The sequence below is a fragment of the Vicia villosa genome, unplaced genomic scaffold, assembly GCF_029867415.1.
Source record: "Vicia villosa cultivar HV-30 ecotype Madison, WI unplaced genomic scaffold, Vvil1.0 ctg.001480F_1_1, whole genome shotgun sequence".
NCBI lineage: Eukaryota > Viridiplantae > Streptophyta > Magnoliopsida > Fabales > Fabaceae > Vicia > Vicia villosa.
The window spans coordinates 299,393-321,136 of NW_026705635.1; the positions used below are offsets into that span (position 1 = coordinate 299,393).

The 21,744-nt window shown below is 33.9% G+C and overlaps 1 protein-coding gene across 1 annotated transcript; it reads left to right on the forward strand.

Annotated features, from left to right (window-relative positions):
- The first annotated feature begins 16,809 nt into the window (after positions 1 to 16,809).
- LOC131635416 (predicted GPI-anchored protein 58) lies at positions 16,810 to 17,546 on the forward strand. The gene is made up of 2 exons (XM_058906036.1): positions 16,810 to 17,304; positions 17,406 to 17,546. Exons 1-2 carry the CDS (start codon positions 16,810 to 16,812, stop codon positions 17,544 to 17,546), a joined length of 636 nt encoding a protein of 211 aa, XP_058762019.1.
- Positions 17,547 to 21,744: the final 4,198 nt, after the last annotated feature.

Genomic DNA, 21,744 nt, shown 5'->3' on the forward strand with positions numbered 1-21,744 from the left:
TGAACTTTGAATTGGATTTAGATATGGTGGATCTGATGTGGCAATGAGCATGTGGTTGGTTTTGGATATTGGATTTTGGAATGGATGAGTGGTAACATTTGATTGCATTTGTGATGTGGGATAAGGTTGTAAGCGCTGTGATTGGTTCCACATGGCATATTGCACATTTATTTTGTTTTTGGCTTCTTGTGTACTTGAAGACATTACCATTATGTTCACGAGGGTTTAATCATAGTACTTTATTTTTTGTGAAAAATTAATGTTATGAACACTTTAGTATAACACGAAAAAATAAAAACTGATTATTAATATATTTTTTCTATTTTTTTATAAATTGAGTTATATATATATATATATATATATATATATATATATATATATATATATATATATATATATATATATATATATATATATATATATATATATATATAAGGGTTATATTGACTCCAAGAGTAAGTTACAATAACTTACTCCACATCTTTGACCATTAATTCTTTTTAATCTAATGGTTAAAAATAATAAATTATTAAATGTGGAAAGAGAAAACTATTCCTTATTATCTTTAACCATTAGATTGAAAAGAGTTAATGGTCAAGATGTGGAGTAAGTTATTATAACTTACTCTTGGAGTCAATATAACCCTCCTCATATATATATATATATATATATATATATATATATATATATATATATATATATATATATATATATATATATATATATATATATATATATATATATATATATATGACACCAATGTGTCAAATTTAATAATATGACACATCTGATAACTCTTCACACTATATACTAAAATTTACCGTTGGATTGAAAGCTATTATCATATAGATCACGGTTATAAGATTTAGGATTAATACCTATTCTCTCTCTGCCAAATGGGCATGAGCGTTTTTTGAAAATTTCTCTATAAAAAATGTATTATGAATTTTCCTAACATTTAAATTTTTTTTTTTAATTTATTAATATATTTAAGATTCTCTCATTTTTTAATTTATTATCCTAACCACTAGGTTGAGAGTTTGACTTTTTATTATCAATGCATTGAATTGAATGGTATTATTAGGATAATTTCTTTATATTTACAATTCCAATGTATTATTACATGACATTTATAATATATTTATAATATTTTGTAATATATTTAAAATATTAAAATATTAATAAAATATTTATAATATATTTAAAATATTAAAATTAACTATATTTAAATAAATAAATAAAGTATCGAAATATAAATAAATAAAATATTTAAATTAAATATATTTAATAATATTTAAATATTTAAATGTTCAATTATTGAAATTAAATATATTTAAATATATTTAAATAACTTGAATATATTTAAATATTGAAATATAAATAAATAAAATATTGAAATATATTTCAAATATTGAAATTAAATATATTTAAATATTTAAATATTCAAATATTGAAATTAAATATAGTTAAATATGTTTAAATATTTTTAAATAATTCGGATATATTTAAATAAATAAATAAAATATTTAAATATGAATAAATTATACATTTAAACATATTTAAAATATTGAAATTAAATATATTTAAATATTCAAATATTGAAATTAAATATATTTAGATATTTAAATAAATTAATAAAACATTGAAATATATTTAAATGTTGAATATTAAAATATTTATCTATTTTAATAAATAAATAAATAAAAGAAAAAATATATTTAAATATTTAGATAAATAAATAATATATATATATATATATATATATATATATATATATATATATATTTAAATGTTAAAATATTTAAATATATTTAATTTCAATATTTTAAATATTGAATATTTAAATATATTATAAATATTTTATCAATATTTCAATATTTTAAATATACTATAAGTATATTATAAATATCATGTAATACCATTCAATGGACAAATAACACAAACCAAACTTTCAGCCTAGCGGTTCGACACTGGAATTGCAAAGGGGAGGGTATGGGTTCAACTCTTACCTCCAACAATCTACCATATAAGAGCTTCAATGGTTCTGGAAAATCCATATTTGTCTCAACCTCTTCATCTTCCACCTCCCCAAATTGAGGGTATTTTATGTCCTAAAATTACTTTTTCTAACCAATGATGTCATCTGTTTCTATTTCAGTTATATGTTTACTATTTTATGCATTTGATCCCTCTCTTTAAATGGGTTGCTGATGTCAAATAGTTTCTAACCAATGAGACCTTTAATTAAAAATTCAAAATTCAAAATTTTCTTTCTCTGACTCCCTATGTACCCTCACTGCATCTCTCTTTTCTCTCTCTGTCATCCTCTTTTTTTTCTTTCTCTCTCTGCGCACAGGTTCTTGTTCTTCCTCCTCTTCCTCAACCATATCTATCTTCATCTTCTTCCACTATCGTTGAGATTCTGTATTCGGTAACATCGTCACCATCCTCTTCTCCATCATATGATATTTTTGTATCCCACCAAAACAAGAATGATGTGTGAATCGGTTTCGGTAACATCGTCACCATCCTTTTCTCTTTTGTTTTTCCGTCTTCCATCTCTTTTGAGGCAATCTTTCTCTTTCTCTAACAATGACGAAGTAGATTGTTGAGGTATGGTTTTTTCACTTTCAGTTTATATATATGAAATTGAAAAACCTAATCCATAATTTTTTCGTTGATTTCAAAGTCTTTGATACGGTTTTAGTTTATGTGATATTTCAGGCAAGTTCTAACGCTGCCCTTATTTTTGTTTTGGCAAATTGACGAGGTTATGTGAAGAGTTGAAGCAGGGTCGGTTTGAATTTGCAGGGTCGGCATATTTTTGTTTGTGATTTTATGGTTTGACTTTGTGATTTTCGTTGAATTTATTTTTATTTTTTCTCAAACTGCTGTATTTGATGTATTTCGTTGATAATGTTTTGATTTTTATATGTTTTGGAGACACCCTTTTGCTTGTTTTTGTTATAAAAGTACTTATGCATGGTAATTGATACTTTGTGGCTGATTTGATGATTCAATGGTTTGTTTTTCAGGATATAGATGCAAATTCATATTCAACAATGCAGGCGTCGGTGGAATCTGATATATTAAAATCACTTGAGATATAAGGTACTATTTGAATGTGTGAAGATTTGCTATGAAGATTCGGTGGAATCTGATATATTAAAATCACTTGAGATATATTAAAATCACTTGAGATTTGCTGCGTAAGACTTTAATGATAAAAGAACATGGATCATGGTTATGAAGATTTCTTCTTTTACAAACTTTCCTAGATTAATATATAAATATTTTGTATGTTTATGTTTATGCCAAGGAGATGTCAGGTTTATTCTCCTCCTTAGAATTACTCAAGGCTATTTGTTATCAATGATGTGGCTTTACTGAGATATTTTTTGTGTTTGTTTGTTGCAAGTTAACTCCATTCTACAAGTAAGTTACATCTCATATATATTGTGGCCATATATCAATCTCTTGGAAGCTTTTAACTTTTTGCTTTTCTATTTCACTACTTTCTTGCAATTTCTAAATGTACATATTGAAGCAAAAATATTTCATTATGACTAGAAAAAATTCATCCTTCATGTTTACGAGGGTTTCAAATAATATGATTTACTGTCTCTCACTATTTTGTATTCTAATGGAGTTTCTTTCATTTTTTCACGTTACAGAAGCGGGGGCATGTGTATGCACGATGAGGCCGTACCTCATTACATAGACATGATTGATCAGACTACACTTGGACACTGATTTCTGAAATAGGAGTTTGGTATGACTCCCTATACCCATATTTTAAAACCGGGGAAAACATAAACTCATACCCGAACCTAGTCCAAGCGGGTTTTTCTCGTCAAACTCGGGGTGGGTTCGGGCGGGTACCATCAAGTACGAGTTTTGTTGTCATGTCTACCTGCAAGCACATAGATCTACATTATACCCATTTTTAATGATAACAACACATCGCTCATTCTCTACCAAGTGACTTATCTTTTGCCAAATAGCAGATAACCTTTATAAATTAATATGGCTTAATCACATATTAAATAAATATATTTTTAAGCCCCTATTTCTAAAAGATTATCCCTTTAAAATGTTTAGTTGCCTAGCTAGATAATTTGGAAACTGTCATAATGATTAGGACATGTCTTTTGAATAGTCCAATCGATTTGAGCATAATCCCAATCTATTGGGAAAGTGAAAATGAGTCCATAATTGATTGAGACAGTGCCTTAATGAAGGATAATAACTCTCTATCAAATGTTTCCAAAATGGGAATTATAATTGTTTATTTAGGTCATCTAATCGATTATGGACAAGGATCCAATTGATTGGGCCATTAATTTTTTCCATGGATAATTTTCTTTCTTGTACCAACCTTTGGCATATAAATAGAGGCCTCTCACTTTACTTTTTCACATCCAGAAATTTGATACTTCTCACATTCCTAAGTCCCTCACTAAAATATTTTTTCTCATTCTCTCACTAAAATTTAGCCATAGCACTTTGAAAAAGGTATGTGTGTTTAAGCGAGTGAGTTTGTTTTGTAAAGGAAAATCTTGTAAATTCACCGAGAGTTATTTTTCCTCTTGAATGAATATTTATTCTCAAGGCATTCTTTATTTGGGCTCGAAGCTAAACCCGTTAAAAATTTTGTTTTAGGATTTAAGTTTAAGTCTCTGTTTGGTTTGTGAGCTGAGCCACTTGAGGAAAATCTCTCTGGGTTCTTGAAGATAACCGACGAAAAATATTATAATTAGTTATTGAGCTCAGTCTGCTGTAAAATCTCAATTTGGTTCGAGATTAGCCTGGTTTAAATTCTCAATTCGGTTTATCGTCAGCCTGTGTAAAACCCTGGTTCGATTTATGGTAAACCCGTGTAAAACCTTGTTGTGGTTTGAATGATAGCCAGTCCTAAAATCCAACTTGGTTCGAGATAAGCCTGTTTAAAATCTTGGGTTTAAGCTTGAACTAACCACTCAAAGTTTCGTTCATGTTTGGAAGGAAGACTAACTGCTTCAGCCCACTGTTCATTGTTTAGTTGGAAGTTAACCCGAAACTTCCATTTTCCTAGTGCAAGGGGGTTCATGATCTTAACCTGCTAAAACCTCATAAGTAATATTTGAAACTCTCAAGCCCACTTATTGGGGATAGCATTAGGTCACTTCATTTAGATCGAACCTCTATAAATCCTGGTGCCATATCTTTTCCCTTATCTCTTTATTCAAAATGTTGTCGAACTTATATTTACAAAATAATTTTATTTTAAACCAATATTTTTCAAACCTCCATAATTCATCCCCTTTTGTGTGGAGAGTCACGTGTCCAACAAAAATTGGTTAGAAAATTTTATGTCTCATATTTATGATGCATAAAAAAATCCATGTAAAATGAGAAAAATCATCCATAATGGTTAAAAAATATTTTTCATCGGAAAGAGAAGGACCATTTAAAGTCCCTAAATATCACAATAGATTATTTCAAATGGTTTAACCGAAGAATTATAACTTGCATAAAAATAAAGAAATTAAACTTGTAGAAAAGGAAGCCTAGTTAGGCTTGCAAGAGCACCTACATCACAATTATTATTTTTCTCGAAAGGAAAATTCAAGGAAGATTTTAGTCATAAGTCTAATCTAGAAGACGATAAGTGTTATACCCCAAAATTTTCCCTCCATATTTCAAGATAATTTGTCTCAAGTTGGTCTCCTCATGCTCATAAGATTCTCAACTGTTCAAGAAAACTCAAGGTTTCATCAGGCAAAACCCTTCTTAAGCAATATGCCCACAACTAGGGTTTTGATTTACTCAAAGGAAATTGAGCCTCCCATGACTCAAGTGGACTTCATGGTGCCTCATATGCTTCAAAGTATCCTCATACCAAGTTTCAAGCCTTGAATCACAAGTTTGCCCAATTAGTCAGCTAATTGACGAACCGTCAACTATGTCAGGCAAAAAGTCAATTGTGGTCAACATACAGTCAAAACTTAAGATTTTTGGTAAACATCAACCATTTGAAGTCATATCCATAATTTGATCAAGGGTTGATCATGATTCATCTCAAAACTCATCAAAAATCAAAAGTTACTAAATTAGGGTTTTTGGTTACTTTTGAAGGAAAGTCAACCCAACTTTGAACAGGCATAACTTTCACATACTTCATCAGTTTTTCCCCAACCAAAGCTCATTCCCAAGGAAATTCAATTCTCTACAACTTTGATGTTGGGCCCAAGCCCAATATATGCTTCAATTAAAAGATAGGATCCAAAACATTACAGGTCCTTCTAGAAGTCCACAAAAAGCCATTTTTTGTCAGAGCCAATATCACCAAAATAAATTCTTCATGCAAAACATGTTCGAAAGGGGGTTGTAGTAGACATTTTAACTTTCCAAAAAGTACAAGATCATCTCCATATGATAAAAATTGTGAGAGGTATGGTTGGTAGAAGTTGGTTAAATTTTGAGAAATACATGAAACCTCAAAGAATAATTTTGAACTTTTGAGTAATGGGCCTATATTTTTGAGTTCCAAACGTGATTGAAACCTTATGAGAAGTTCATGAATCCATTTATATTTATTTTGTGGTTTTTTTATTTCTTTAATTTTGAATTTATTCATTTAAATTCAAATTAAATCAAGTAAAATCACAAATTAAATGTTAAATATCATGTGATTAATTTTCCAAATATTTTAATCAATTTAAAACAATCTTGGGGGCCAGGGAAAACGTGAAAAATATTGCAAGCAAGAATGAGCCAAAATTGGAAAGTTTATATGCAAAAATCAAATCAAATATTTTTCAATGAAAGGCATGATTCTTTTCAAACGTGTTACCCCAATTCTTCTTTCTATATATATACATAACACATTCAAATGCCAAGGACCATGAAACCCTAGCTCCAGCCACCTTCCAAACTGTTAAGAAGTTCCAAGAACTAGGGCGTACTAAATTTTGCAATACAACCACCTTCAATCCAAAGTAACCATCCTAATCTCTTCCTAAGATATCAAAGAGTAAGTACTGATCAAAAGACATGCTTTGAAACATTAAGGATGAACATACCATGATCATCATCTTCATCCATGTTGAAATTTCTATATTTTAATTATTGTTGTATTTTAACATGAACTAACGATGCTAATGTGTTCCAGAGGTTAATTAGAGCAGGTCCAACGCATCACATGTGAACCTTAAGCCTTAAATCGTAGCCTGCCATTGTTAAGGCATAATCACGACCAAGCTTCGTGTCCATGGCTACAAGGCGTTTCAATAAAAAATAATCTCACCATTGAATTAGCAATGTTTGATATAGTGGATATGGCCTGTTATCTTTTTTGTATAGGTCGATTTGTGCAGGTTTGAATAATTACAGGAGATAGCTACGAAATAATTGTAGCAAATTCGCAGCAGAAGCGTAGCAAAACTGTAGTTGATTCTGGATTCAAAAAGAAGAAGGAGATGAATAGTGATAATGACCTTTTGACCGGTGGCGTGGCATTTTCACGCATTCTCATTCGTCCCTCCCATACGCGTGTGCCCAGTGTTGACTTGCTTTTGAATTTCCCAACTAGCACTTATTTTCATATTTATTATTTCTTATTTGATTTATAATCAACAAAGGCCAATAGCATAGACGGTGGAGAGAGTACGTTGATGAACCACTAAACCTGGGTTCGATCCCAGCTCATGCCATTTTATTTTTCTAGTTTTCTTGTTTTTATTTTCATTATGGTTTAAATCTCTTTTGTACTAATAGTCTTTTAATTAAGTATTAAACAACAAAATCACAAAAAATAGGACTAGGATAATTATTTAATTAACTTTTTTAAATTAACTAATTTAAGTTAGGCTTAATTGCAATTTTGGTCTCTCTATTATCATTTTTTTTAGTTTTGGTCCCCTTATTTTAAAATTCTGAATTTTAGTCCCTTTATTTTAGTTTTTTGAGAATTTTGGTCCCCTTGCAAATCCGAATTAAGCCTTTTAGTTAATTTAGAATTAGGACTATTTCAATTTTTGTTTTCATTAAAAAATTAGTCTAAAAATACCAAAATTTAATTTCGCTTAATTAGTTTTTAATCATAAAAAATACAAAAAATAATTATTTCTCTTTAGGTTTTTTATTTGATTTAAATTTGGTACATATTTTTATTTCGTCTCGATTAAATATTAGGTTACCATTATTTAAATTAATTAGTAATTAGGTTAATTAGTTCTCATCCTGATTTTCTTCTAATCCTAAAAATCACTTATTTATCTTTAATTTTCTCCTGATTTTATTTCGTCCACTATTTAAATCTTAGAAAAATTTTATAGGACATACAAAAGGCCATGTAATATTATAGATTTATTCTTGCATTTTTTTCCTAAATAATGTAACTGCTAAGGGATGTAATAGTCTAGGTCTATTTATTTTCCGCACCCCTTTTATTGTTGATTTATGATTATGTATCTCTCCCAAGGCCTTGTAACAGTAACTAGAACTATACCTCTGCTTTTACTTTCTGCACCTTTTAGATACTTGTTAGATGTATGCCTTAGGATTGTATGAAAAGATAAAATCAACTGTTAGATCACCTTTAAATCCAAGATAAAAGAATAACTGAATACAACACACTCTCACACATACACCTCTAGGGTATCCCCTCTTGGTTGCCTTCTCGATTGTAATGGCCATGTCCCTCGAACGTAGAGGTACCTTAGCAAAAGATGACCTTAAATACATCATTATAGTCCCTTCAAATAAAGATCATAGTCCCTCGACGTCCCTACGAGTTGCCTATGAATAATTGATCTTGTCCCTCGAAGTACCTTCGGAAAAATGATAATAGTTCCTCTAAATTGCTAAGGTATCTCTACCCTGTTGCCTTCAATGACCATAGATGACCCTTCGCTCGTCCCTTCACATCCAATGGATAGGAATACCTACCCACAAATGGTATGGATAGTATTATCCCCAAAGAAAGTAATAAAGTATAGGAAAGACCACACACACACACACACACACAAATCAAACAATCAAATGAAGTGAGCTAAGCAATTAAGAGCCCATGGATAACCATGGATACAAAGGGTGACAACAACTTCCCTTTGTATAACTTACCCCTCGAACTCAAAATCTTTAAAGGTCTTTCCTGTTCTTTTTGCCTTTCCTTATTGGATAAAATCAAAGTCGGTGGTGACTCTTGCTAACCGCAACATGTTTTGGGAAATAACAAAACAAAAAATCAGTTCTACCACCGTATTATAATAAGTGTCCTAGAACTCTATGCCTCAAGATGCTAAAAGTGTTTTAAGTAGATAAGGTTTTGTTGCCCAAGTGACTTCAAACACAAGAGGGGAGAATTGTGATAATGTTTTTTTAAAACTCACATATTTTTGTAGGCGACCCTTACTAATATTTCAATCTCTTGCTTCATATGATGGCAATCATCGGTATGGTGAGATCTTATTCTGTGATATTTACACCATATATCTAAATTGTTTCCCATAATGTCTCCTTTGGGTGGGTATGCCTAAAGGACAACCTTCGTACGATAAACTTCTTGAAGAATCCACATTTTCTTTGTGTTTAACAGAGTGAAGTGTTCCAAGGGCTTTAAGGAGAGTTTGAATACCGCTCAATCATGAACCTCTATCGCATTTTGGTATCTTCTTTATCCATCGATCTCTGATTTTCCAACTCCTCGATCACATGCATCCCTTGTTCTCTTCTCGGTATTTCTCTTTTCCCTTTTTATGTTGCATTTCGCCTCGACCTTGATCTCCTCCATTGAGGACGCTAGCTTTTTCGCTAAAGATTCGTTTAAGTGTCCTTTCTTGAGGTTATTCTGGAAAGTCCCTACGAATATCTCTTGATTGGGATGTGCGACCTTGATGGTTTCATCGTTAAAGTGAGCTAAGTACTCGCGATGACTCGGAGTATCCTTGGCATACACTAAAGATGTTGGCGGTGGATACCTTTCTATGTTTGCTAGCTGAAATATGGTGTATCATTTTCCTTGTGAGATCTTGGTATATGGTGATATTGAGCCTATGGAGGCTCATGTACCAACAAAGGGTTGTCTTCTCCGATATTCCCACATCATTTTTCATTTGAGGGAATCAATAGCTCCAATGGTGGTCATCTATGTATTATTATAAATAATGTGTTTTTAGGGACCACTCTGGCGTCGAACATTTCCAAGGAGGGAAGCTTGACATTATTTGGGACTTGTACATCCAAGATCTTTACCATAAAGGGTTGAGGGTCCATTAAACCCTCTCAATCTTTGATTGCAGGTCGCATCTGCTGTTTCTATAGGCCTCGTACATTTCCCTACAATTTTTCATTTCTGACGACGTAATTTCTCCATAATCGTGAGCATTGTCGCTATGACGACTCAATAATTGCTTTGCTGATGGTTGTTGTTACTGACAACAACCCTTGTCGTCGTGAAACGAGGAAAAACTATTATTGGAATGGAAGTGTGTGGCCCGAGTCAATTTTAACAATCCCTAGGATGGGTGTCAAATGCACACGATGGGTACACTAATCGATAACTCTAATGATGCTTAGCTAGTATGATTTGCACACATTATTCTCAGTAAAAATTGTGGATGATGTTCTCTCTTGTGATCTCCTCATTTTATAATGATATTGGCCTATTTTTTTTGGAATACACAATTAATACCTTTAATGCTTATCAGATACTCATGGTTATCCATAAATACGCATCTCGGATATTTGGGTCAACAAGTAACCCATATAAGAACTTAGTCAGTACCTCTCTTCTCGAGATGAATTAACTTGCCACCCCTTCACTTATACCTGGTACCCCCCCCCCCCCTCATATTTCATGCTTTTACCATTATACTCTTGCCTAAAGTTACCAAATTTCAAAAAGTATGATTTTTTACCGCAAATTTCAAATTTTCTAATAAAAAACCATAATTTTCATGAGTTTTTATCAAAAATTTCAAAACAATACCAGGAATTTTTAAAATTTTCGATAAAAACTCATGAAATTTTGTACCAGCAATTTCAAAATGTGTGCGTTTCTACCAGAAACTTTGAAATTTTTACTAAAAACTCTTGTATTTTTTACCAAATTTTTTAAAATATATGTTTCCGAAATTTTGAATGAACTATCTAAAATTTCTATACTGGAAATTTTGAACGAACTACCGAAAATTTCGTTCGGAATTTTAACTCAAATTTCTCCATGAGCATTTTGAAAATTATTAAAATATAAGAGGATATCATATTCAACTAGGGGGTAACAAGTTAAATGCTTTGTTCTCGACCCTCTAATAGTATGTTTGTACTATTATCCTCCACTAAGTGAGCACGTGTTCCATATACCCCTTCGTGCCATCCCTAGGGTGGAACCTATTCAATAATAATTTCCTAGGAAACTCAAAATGTACACTTACTACTTCGTTATGATAAAGTTTTTAACCAATATGAAAAGAATGTTTATCATGATAGGTGCATTTTATAAAAGTTATGAAAATAATAATAATTTAATCTTTATTGAATTGTCCTCAAAATAAAATAAAAAAACATCCAAAAAAAATTATTAAAAAATAAAAAATATTTATTGTTTATAATACTAGCTTTAAGTGTGATTTTCATCAATATTAGTAAAATTATTTTACCTTTTTATTTTAATTTTTCTTTATTAAGATTTGATTTACGGATTCCTTATTTCTTTTTCCATTTATAGTAACATTTGTCTAGTATAATTAATTAATATTTCAAAATTATTAAATTATGATGTTTTTATTAAAAATTTAAAGTTTTTTCCCTACAAAAATAATACTTTAGAACTATGCAATTAGGTCAACTCAATTTGTAATTATGTAGGAACATTAAATGTAAGAGCGCGAGTTTGTACATGTAACATTCGACTTATTCATTTTTAATTAGGTAAACTATTATGTGGTGTGTTTTGGTTTCAGTGGCAATGGAATAATTTAGGGAAACAATCAATTATATCAAGCAAACTGTGTGTATCTCAGCAAGCAGTATTCAAACACAGAAAGGAAACATTAGCATTTACTACTCTAGGCTATTCTCGTAAATTCATCATAGTTTATTCAATGCAATCATTTGGTACCTATAGTACTGCCTGCTCATGACAACCAAGGCAAAAAGGAATCTAGATATTACATTGTAGTGACTCACTATAATAGAAAATTCTAGAGTCTATGATGAATAACATTGCTAGGGTTTCTAATGATAAAAGTCACGAAACCACTTGGGTTTAACATGGTTGCGCTTGGCCCGTATCTGAGCAATGGGGCTATACCTTTCTTCATCCTCCTCTTATACTGCAGCTAGTGTCTCATCCTCCTCTTCATTAATCACTTGGGCTTGTGCAATATATGGGCCCATAACATCCCCTAGATCTTTGATACCCACCTTGTCCTCAAGGTGAAAATTAGGAAAAAAGAGATTATCACAACAACATCCTCCCAAGTAGTATCTTCGGAAAATAAACCTTCCCATTGAATTAGCACTTTAGGTGAATTTCCAAGATCCATGTCTTTCCAATCAAGAGTAGCAAGAGGTTGAATAATTGGTTGGTTTCCATTAGCATCAGGAGGTAATGTTAAGGCAACATCAGAAGGTCCATAATATGGCTTCAACTTGGAGGCATGAAAACATGATGTATTTTACTAGTGGATGGAAGTTCAAGTTTGAAAGCAACCATACCATATTGATCTATGATTTTGAAGGGACCATAAAAACGTTGAGACAGCTTCTGCAAATGTTTTCCAGCAATTGAGATCTGCCTATAAGGCACGAGTTTCACAAAAACATAGTCACCAATCTTGAATGCCTAAGGTTTACGTTTCATATCAGCATAATGTCATGACCAACTAATGTTTCTTCCACGACCTGCACATGACTTAAGCCTTTAATGTAACCGGGAAGAGATGAAGGAGTTCTGCAATAGATGTAACACCCTAATTTCCCCAACATTTATTAATATAAAATCAGAGTAAATTTTTCAAAATACTAAACATACAATTACGATGTCACACTTTCAAACATATTAAACCTACTCAATTATTTATAGATACATAACATAGTTTCAGATGATTTAAAACAAACTTTATAATTCCTCAATGTTACTTTTATTACGCAGCAAAAAAACCTAATACATATTAAAACCATTAGCATCCAACAAACAAATAACATTTATTCAATTAATAGGGAGTTCATAAGACTCCAAACAAATCATTCAAAATAACATCATAATAAACTAAGCGTTCATCTCCCCAAGTGTTACGTATCAGAGCATGACGCCGACTCAACATACACAAAAAGGAAGAGAAATATCTTCTAAGCTACTTTGATAGCAGACAATTCCTGATTACCTGCATGTTACCCACGTGGAGGCAACATTCAAACAGAAGGGGTAAGATATCTCAACAATATAAAAGAATGTATTATAATAAGTATATATCAAGATCATCATGCAAATTCATACATTCCACATCTCACACATATCAACAATTATCATGTAATACATACACCAATCACACAACTCAACCATCATGATAACAATTATGTAATACAAAACAACACAATAATCACATACACAATTAATTCACATAACGACATCCCACACATTCTCAATGTGTAATTCACATTTCAATTATGTATGCAAAGGAATTTCACCCATCACGACACAATGCATGCGGTACCAACACAATCAATACAGTTCAATTATATGAACCTGATTTCCATTGGAATCCGGATAAGTCTTAGGCGTTCCCCCAAACTACGACATATCTCCACATGACTCTATCCCAAGAATCCGGACAATACTAGGCACCCATCATGGATTCCCACCTAAGCTCATCTACACATAATGATATGAATGCATGAAACATCATAAAAATAAGCATAATAACATTATGCACACCACGATCCTCATTGATCACCCGTGAGTCACATACTCACCATAACTCTCCCTTAAAATTACTTCATCACACAAGAATGTTATACAATTCAATTAATCTCAATTCACCATAGAATAATTACAGATTCAATTAAATATCACAAGTTCATCATATATTACCATACATATTATTGCTTCATTAAGTTACAATTAATAATAATAATAACACATTGTCACAACCACGTAACATCATAGTATCACAACTCACTACACATGTTATCAATTCATCATGTTATATTCAATAATAACAACAACATTACAAAAACATAATATCATGGTATCACCATCCATTGAGCATATTATCAATTCATCAAGTACGCTCTATAACAATAACACAATGTCACATTATTACAGCAATACAACATCATTACACATAACAACATACACCCATCTCACATAACATGAAAAATCTCACACGAAAAAGCATCGAAAACTAATAAATAAGTATTCACTGTATTTGAAATTATTTTTTATTGGTTATAAAATATTTTAGCTTCTCGTAGGTTCAAATAATGAGTCAAACGGACACCCGATTAAAAAATTACGAAATTTTCAAAGCTTTAACAAAACTACAAACACCGACGTAATACACCGATGCCAAGACAACTCATTACACATAAATTAAATTTATTTTCATAACTTTAAACTATTTTTATTGAAAAGAATATAACGTTAGCTTTCTAATGCCTCAAACGATAACCCAAACGGAGTTACGGTTTGAAAGTTATGAATTTTTGAAGAAAAGAAAATTTGCCCGTTCCTAGTGTAACCGGGTACCCAAATATTAGGAACCAGGTACACCCAGTAAAATGCTGAGAAACACTATTTTTCAAGTGGTAACCGGGTAACCATATACCGGTAAGTGGTTACCACTGTACTAGAGTAAAAAAAATACATTTTTATGCTACGAAACTCACATAATCCACCTCAAAACCCCAAATTTGCATATCAAAACATGTTATTTAATCCCACAAATTCATATATACATATTGCACAATATTACACTCATTCTATGCCATCAATTTCACCAATTAAATCACAAACATGTCAACAATTTAACATTTAGGTTCACATACAAAAACAACAATCTCATGGATAAATTCATACAACCAAAGCAATCAAAATCCCACATACAAACTATTATACAATCCCTTAGAAAGTCGAAACCCCACCCTAACCTTGGAATTCCTAGCAAGCTTTCTTCGCCTTTAACAATAGAGTTTCTCATATTCCATTGAGCCATAGCTTTCTCTCTCCTCTTCTTTGTTCCTCTTTTCACGTGTTCTATATTTTCCCTCAATCCCTTCTAACTTCTGTCTAATATATTTTCTTTTTCCTTAATTCTAATAATAATATTAATAACAACATTACTAATAATATTAATAATACTAAATAAAATAATTATTTAATTCTATTATTACTAATAATTTTTAAATTCTAACTATTAAATCTAAATAATATTAAGCTTATATTATTTAAATGAATAATTACTAACTAACATTGCTAATTAGTTACTCACCGCACCGCTCATCTCTACACTATTTCTCACACACTCTCAACACCTTAATTTCTATATTTCTAAGATAAATACCCCACACCAAGACATCACAACACATAAAAATCCCATCAACGCATATAAATGCACAACGTCACACTATTAAATTATGATAAACAATTTAAATAAAATTGAGGCGTTACAATAGACAATCTGGAAGGGAGAAAAACCAATAGCAGAGTGCATTGTGGAGTTGTAATGCCATTCTGACCACACAAGAAATTTTCCCCAAAGTTTTGGTTTCTCATGCACGAAGGCACGCAAATACTACTGCAGTTCTTTGTCGATAATCTCCGTTTGTCCATCCCCTTCTGGATGATATGTTGTTGTCATGCGTAACTTAGTTCCACTTAAGGTGAATAATTCACGCCAAAAGTTGCAAAAAATTGGATCACGATCGGATACAATGCTAGGAGGCATACTGTGTAACTTACAAAACATTTGAGAAAATAATTCAGCAACTTTGACATCCATAAAAGCAGTGGGTAGCATGCCAAAATGAGCAGCCTTGGATAGGTGATCCACCACAATTAAGATCACTGTATTACTTTGGAAAGAAGGGAGCCCTATGATGAAATCAATAGAAATGTCTTCCCAAACTCTCTCCGGAATGGGTAAAGGCAGCAAAAGTCCATAAGGTACTCAACATATAATCATCATCATCAAAAACATGTTTAGAGCATAATTTCATGGAAATCTATCATAAACCCTAATAATTTCAATTCACACATTCATGGATACTCAACATATAATCAAAACCCCACCATAATTACCACCATACAATCCTTTATCATGAAAGAATCTCACCCTTACCTTAGGTTTGGATTGAAGACAACTATAATCTTCAATCTTTGGATTTGATCTAGCTTTCTCCTCTTCTCTTCTTTCACCAAAAGCAAATTCTAATTTCTATTCTCTAAATTCCCTTGTTTTGTTAAACCTCACTAACTTATTATTACTAATGGGCGCTAATTAGCACCCCTCACGTACTAACACTAACTTAGGCCCAATATCCCTAGCCTCATTACATTATTATTAATAATCTCACTAACTCATGTTATTTACCACTAACTCTCAATAAAATAACATAATGTCAATTAAGCACATAATTCATATAACCATCAATTAATTCACACAACACACAATAACATAAATAATTAAAATAAAAAACGGTCGTTACAGTTTTCATCAAGAACAAAACTGGAAGTGCATTTCCGGTTTTTCCCCTTATGTGTTTTCAAGTTTGTTTACAACATTATTCATTGAGTTAACATTTTTCCGTGATTCTACAGGAGAAATGACTGACAGAGCATCTCAATTGAGACACAACAGGGTAACACAACACGCTTCTGTGCAGAGAGAAAGGAGTCAGGCAACCCAGCCTCCTCTTGCATCTAGACAGGCCGTACCGAATGCACCAGCTACAACTTTATCTTCCAATGTTCCTCCTACTACTCCGGCCTCCCACAGCAGACGAGATTCTCCAGTCCATCCTTCTCCATCACCGTCCTCCCGCGGACGCACCTCTCCACCTTCAGCATTTGAGGCAGGAGAGGCCTCAGGTTCTCAGGCGACACTTGAGGTACCAGAGGCCCAGTCTCAGCCTCAGTCAGAGCCTCAATCCCAACCTCCATCACATACCCAGACGACACCAAAGGCGGCTCGTGCACCACCTGCACCGCGAGCACCTATACAGCCTGCGGCGCCTCAGGCTTTTGGAGTTGGACCGTTTGATTTATCCTTTCTTCCTCTTTATCCTGACCATGTTGCTAGACGTATATGGGAGGGACATGTATGAATTTTGAGTTTTAATTATTACATTTTAAATTATGATTTTGTTTTTGAATTTTGAATTTTGGTTTGTTGATTAAATTCGTCAAAATATTTATGCAGGATCGTGATACACTCAAGGTCATTAGCCATGGGCGGAAGATCAGTAGACTGGTACCCTCTATAGAGCCATGGTTTGATGAGCTTTTAGAGCCTACTGGGTTGAAAGATTTGGCCCTGTGTGGATACAACGTGGCCAACTAGGGTATGATTAACGCTTTTGTCGAGAGGTGACACCATGAGACGTCGTCGTTTCATATACCACATGGTGAGACGATGATCACGCTCGATGACGTCTCGTGTCTGCTGCATCTTTCGATCATAGGGAGATTCTTGAATCATGAGAGGATCGGTAAGGAGGAGGTGTTGGGTGTGTTGGTTGAGATGTTGGGTGATACCCCTGAGAGTGGCTTGGAAGAGATTGATAAAACCCGAGGTAGTCACGTCAGGTGCAGTTATTTGGTCAGGTGTTCGAGAAGGAGGTACAACGTGCACGAGAGGCCGATGGTGATGCCGAGCAGGTTACCATGCATAGGAGGTATGCTATGCGAGCATACCTTTTGTATCTTGTTGGCACACATATTTTTGTGAACATTTGTGCCACTTACACTGATATCATGTACGTGTGGTATTTCGATGATTTTGAGACGATCAACCAAATGGGGGGCTGCTTGCCTAGAATAACTGTACACAAAGTTGGATGAAGGGATTAAGTGGAATACGAAGCAGATAATCGGCAGCATGTCTGTGAAATATTGGATCAAACTCTAGTATGGTCGAAGGGTAGCTTCTTGGTTCGACAGGATTAAGCATAAAGTCGAAGGTTGTTCACATGCTTGTGTCGAAGATGCTAGGCTTGTTAGCATGTTAAATTAGGTTTTGGTGTTTAAACCCTAATTTGTTAAGTTATCTTGTTTATTAAGTTGGCTTGTGTAATGGGCCTTGTGGAAAAAGCCCATTAGTTAGTATGTTAGGTTTTATTATAAACAGCATACTAGTCTCTCATCATTGCTAAGCTGCAAATCCTAATTTAGGGTGAGAGAGGTTATTTGTTATTCTTGTAAACTTGTAATCTTGTTTTAAGAGAAAGTAAAAGAATAGCAGTTATAACCAATTCTTGTGTTCTTCTTTTCTTCCCTAATTTCTTATTATATTTTGTTCTTGACATCGTTTTTCACAATAAATTGGTGCGGTGAGCGTGGAGAAGATGCTGTCAACAATGTATGAGATTGAAAAGTTCACCGGAGTGAATGATTTCGGTTTGTGGCGCTTGAAGATGAAAGCCCTACTGGTTCAGCAGGGTTTCTTGGAAGCGTTGAAGGGAGAGGCAACCATGAATGCAGAATTGACGGCAGCGGAGAAGACGAATATGATCGAGAAAGCACACAGCGTAATTTTGTTGAGCCTTGGTGATAAGGTTCTTAGACAGGTATCAAAGGAGACGACGACATCAGGGTTATGGGTGAAACTTGAAAGTTTGTATATGACCAAATCGTTGGTAAATCGACTCTACCTGAAGCAAGCTTTGTATTCATTCAAGATGATTGAAGACAAAGTGTTGGCTGAGCAGTTGGATATGTTCAACAAGCTGATTCTTGATCTTGAAAATATTGATGTGAAGATCGATGATGAAGATCAAGCGCTGTTACTATTGTGCGCTTTGCCTCGATCACATGCTCACTTCAAAGAAACTCTCTTGTATGGAAGGGAGTCCCTGACCTTTGAAGAAGTTCAATCAACCCTATATTCAAAGGACCTGAACGAACGAAAGGAGCATAAACCTTCGACAGTTGGTGAAGGTTTGGCCGTTAAAGGAAAACTCTTACGAAAGGATGGTAAGTTTGATAAGAAGAAGGACAAAAGCCAGTCGAAGTCCTACAGTGGCGAAGCATCTGGCATTCGATGCTATCATTGTAAGAAGGAAGGTCACACAAGAAAGGTGTGCCCTGAACGCCTGAAAGATCATGGAGGTAAGGATAATGGCAATGCTGCCATTGTTCAAGATGATTTCGAATCATCTGATGTCCTTGTGGTTTCGAGCAGTGACTCTAGGAAGGAGTGGATTATGGATTCAGGTTGCACTTGGCACATGACTCCAAACAAAGACTTGTTCGAGGAATTATGTGATCAAGATGGTGGATCAGTACTGCTGGGAAACAATAAAGCTTGCAAAATTGCAGGTGTTGGATCTGTGAGATTCAAGCTCCATGATGAATCAATAAGGTTGTTGATTGAAGTCAGGTATGTTCCTGATTTGAAGAGAAATCTACTTTCTCTTGGTGAATTCGGCAAGAAAGGATATGTTTTCCAAGGAGAGAAAAATGTCCTAAGAGTCATGAAGGGGTCGAAGGAAGTCTTGAGAGGCGTGATGAAACAAGGCTTGTATACCCTTGAGGCTGAAGTTGTAAGTGGTTCGACAAATGTTGCATCCACGAAACCTTTGTCGAAGACAAAAATCTGGCACATGAGATTGGCCATGTCAGTGAAAGGGGCCTGGTCGAATTAGGGAAACAAAATATTCTTGGTGGAGACAAAGTCGAGAAGCTGAAATTTTGTGAACCCTGTGTACTTGGAAAATCTTCCAGAGTGAAGTTCAACAAAGGTAAACAAAGAACACATGGATCCCTTGATTACATCCATGCTGATCTTTGGGGGCCTGCAAGGTGTCCATCACATTCAGGAGCAAGGTATTTTATATCCATAGTTGATGATTATTCCAAGAAGTTATGGGTATTCATCTAGAAGACTAAGGATGAAACTTTTGAGAATTTCAAAAGTTGGAAGACTCTGGTAGAAAATCAGACTGGCAGGAAGGTTAAGAGGTTGAGAACCGACAATGACCTTGAATTTTGCAATGAGGCATTCAACAGTTTTTGTGGGGCCTGTGGTATTTCAAGGCATAGAACTACTGCAGGTACTCCACAGCAAAATGGTTTGGCTGAAAGGTTTAATCGAACTATTTTGGAGAGAGTCAGATGCATGTTGACTAGTGCGGGGTTAAAGAAGGTGTTCTGGGCTGAGGTTGTTTGGACAACAACATATCTGATAAACAGATGTCCTTCGACAGCGTTAGATATGATGACACCTGAAGAAGTTTGGTCGGGACATCCACCAGATCTCGACAAACTGAGAGTATTTGGCTGCGTAGCCTATGCTCACATTAGGCAAGACAAGGTCGAACCTAGAGCTCTGAAATGCATGTTCATGGGATACCCTGAAGGAGTCAAAGCTTATAGGCTATGGTGCCTAGATCCAGGTCACAAGAGGTGTATCACCAGTCGAGATGTAGTTTTCAATGAAGCTGAGATAGCTTTCAAGAAAACTGATGATGATGATGGTCGAAATGCAGAAGAGCTGGAACAGGTAGAGATTCCTGTTGAGGTGGAGCAAGTTGATGCTGAATTGCATATCCCTAATGAAGTCGAAGAAGAAGCAGAAGATGCTGAGGAAGTTGAGGAAAATGTTGATGACTACCTATTGTCGAGAGATAGGTCAAGAAGAGTCATCAAGCCACCTCAGAGACTTGGGTATGCAGATCTTATAGCTTATGCATTAATCTCTACCAGTGAGGTTCTTGATGATGAACCTAGAGATTATAAGGAAGTTATAAGTAGTCGAAATAAGACTGAATGGATGAAGGCCATGGATGATGAGATGAAATCTCTTCATGATAATCACACCTGGGAACTGATTAAGAAACCTGCTGGAGCCAGGTTAGTCAGCTGTAAATGGATTTTCAAAGTTAAGGAAGGAATTGAAGGAGTGACGTCAAAAAGATACAAGGCAAGGTTAGTTGCAAGGGGTTTCAATCAGAAAGAAGGTGTCGACTTCAATGATGTGTTTTCTCCTGTTGTGAAGCATAGGTCCATTCGAATGTTGCTTGCCATGGTGGCACAGTTCGACCTTGAATTAGAACAGATGGATGTGAAGACTGCATTTTTGTATGGTGATTTAGATGAAACGATCCTGATGAGGCAACCTGAAGGGTATGTCGAAAAGGGAAAGGAAGATTATGTGTGCAAGCTAAAGAGATCTTTATATGGGCTGAAACAATCTCCTGGACAGTGGAATAGGAGATTTGACAAGTTCATGGCACGCATAAGTTTCATTAGAAGTCAGTTCGACCAATGCGTTTACTTTAGATTTCGACACGGTAATTCATTTGTTATTTTGTTGCTTTATGTGGATGATATTCTCATAGCAAGCAACAATGTCGAAGATGTGATGAGGGTGAAGGCTGAACTCAATAAGGAGTTCAATATGAAGGATCTGGGAGCTGCTTCCAGGATTCTTGGAATTGACATTCGAAGAGATAGAAAGAAGTCAAATTTATGCTTATCTCAAGAGGCATATCTACGAAAGCTTCTCGAAAAGTTTGGTATGTCGAATTCGAAGCCAGTTG

Excerpts from the sequence above, each read along its gene's own strand:
- LOC131635416 (XM_058906036.1), top strand. The coding sequence starts at position 16,810 with ATGACTGACAGAGCATCTCAATTGAGACACAACAGGGTAACACAACAC. Across the intron at positions 17,305-17,405 it reads GACGTATATGGGAGGGACAT|GATCGTGATACACTCAAGGT; the intron begins GTATGAATTTTG and ends ATATTTATGCAG.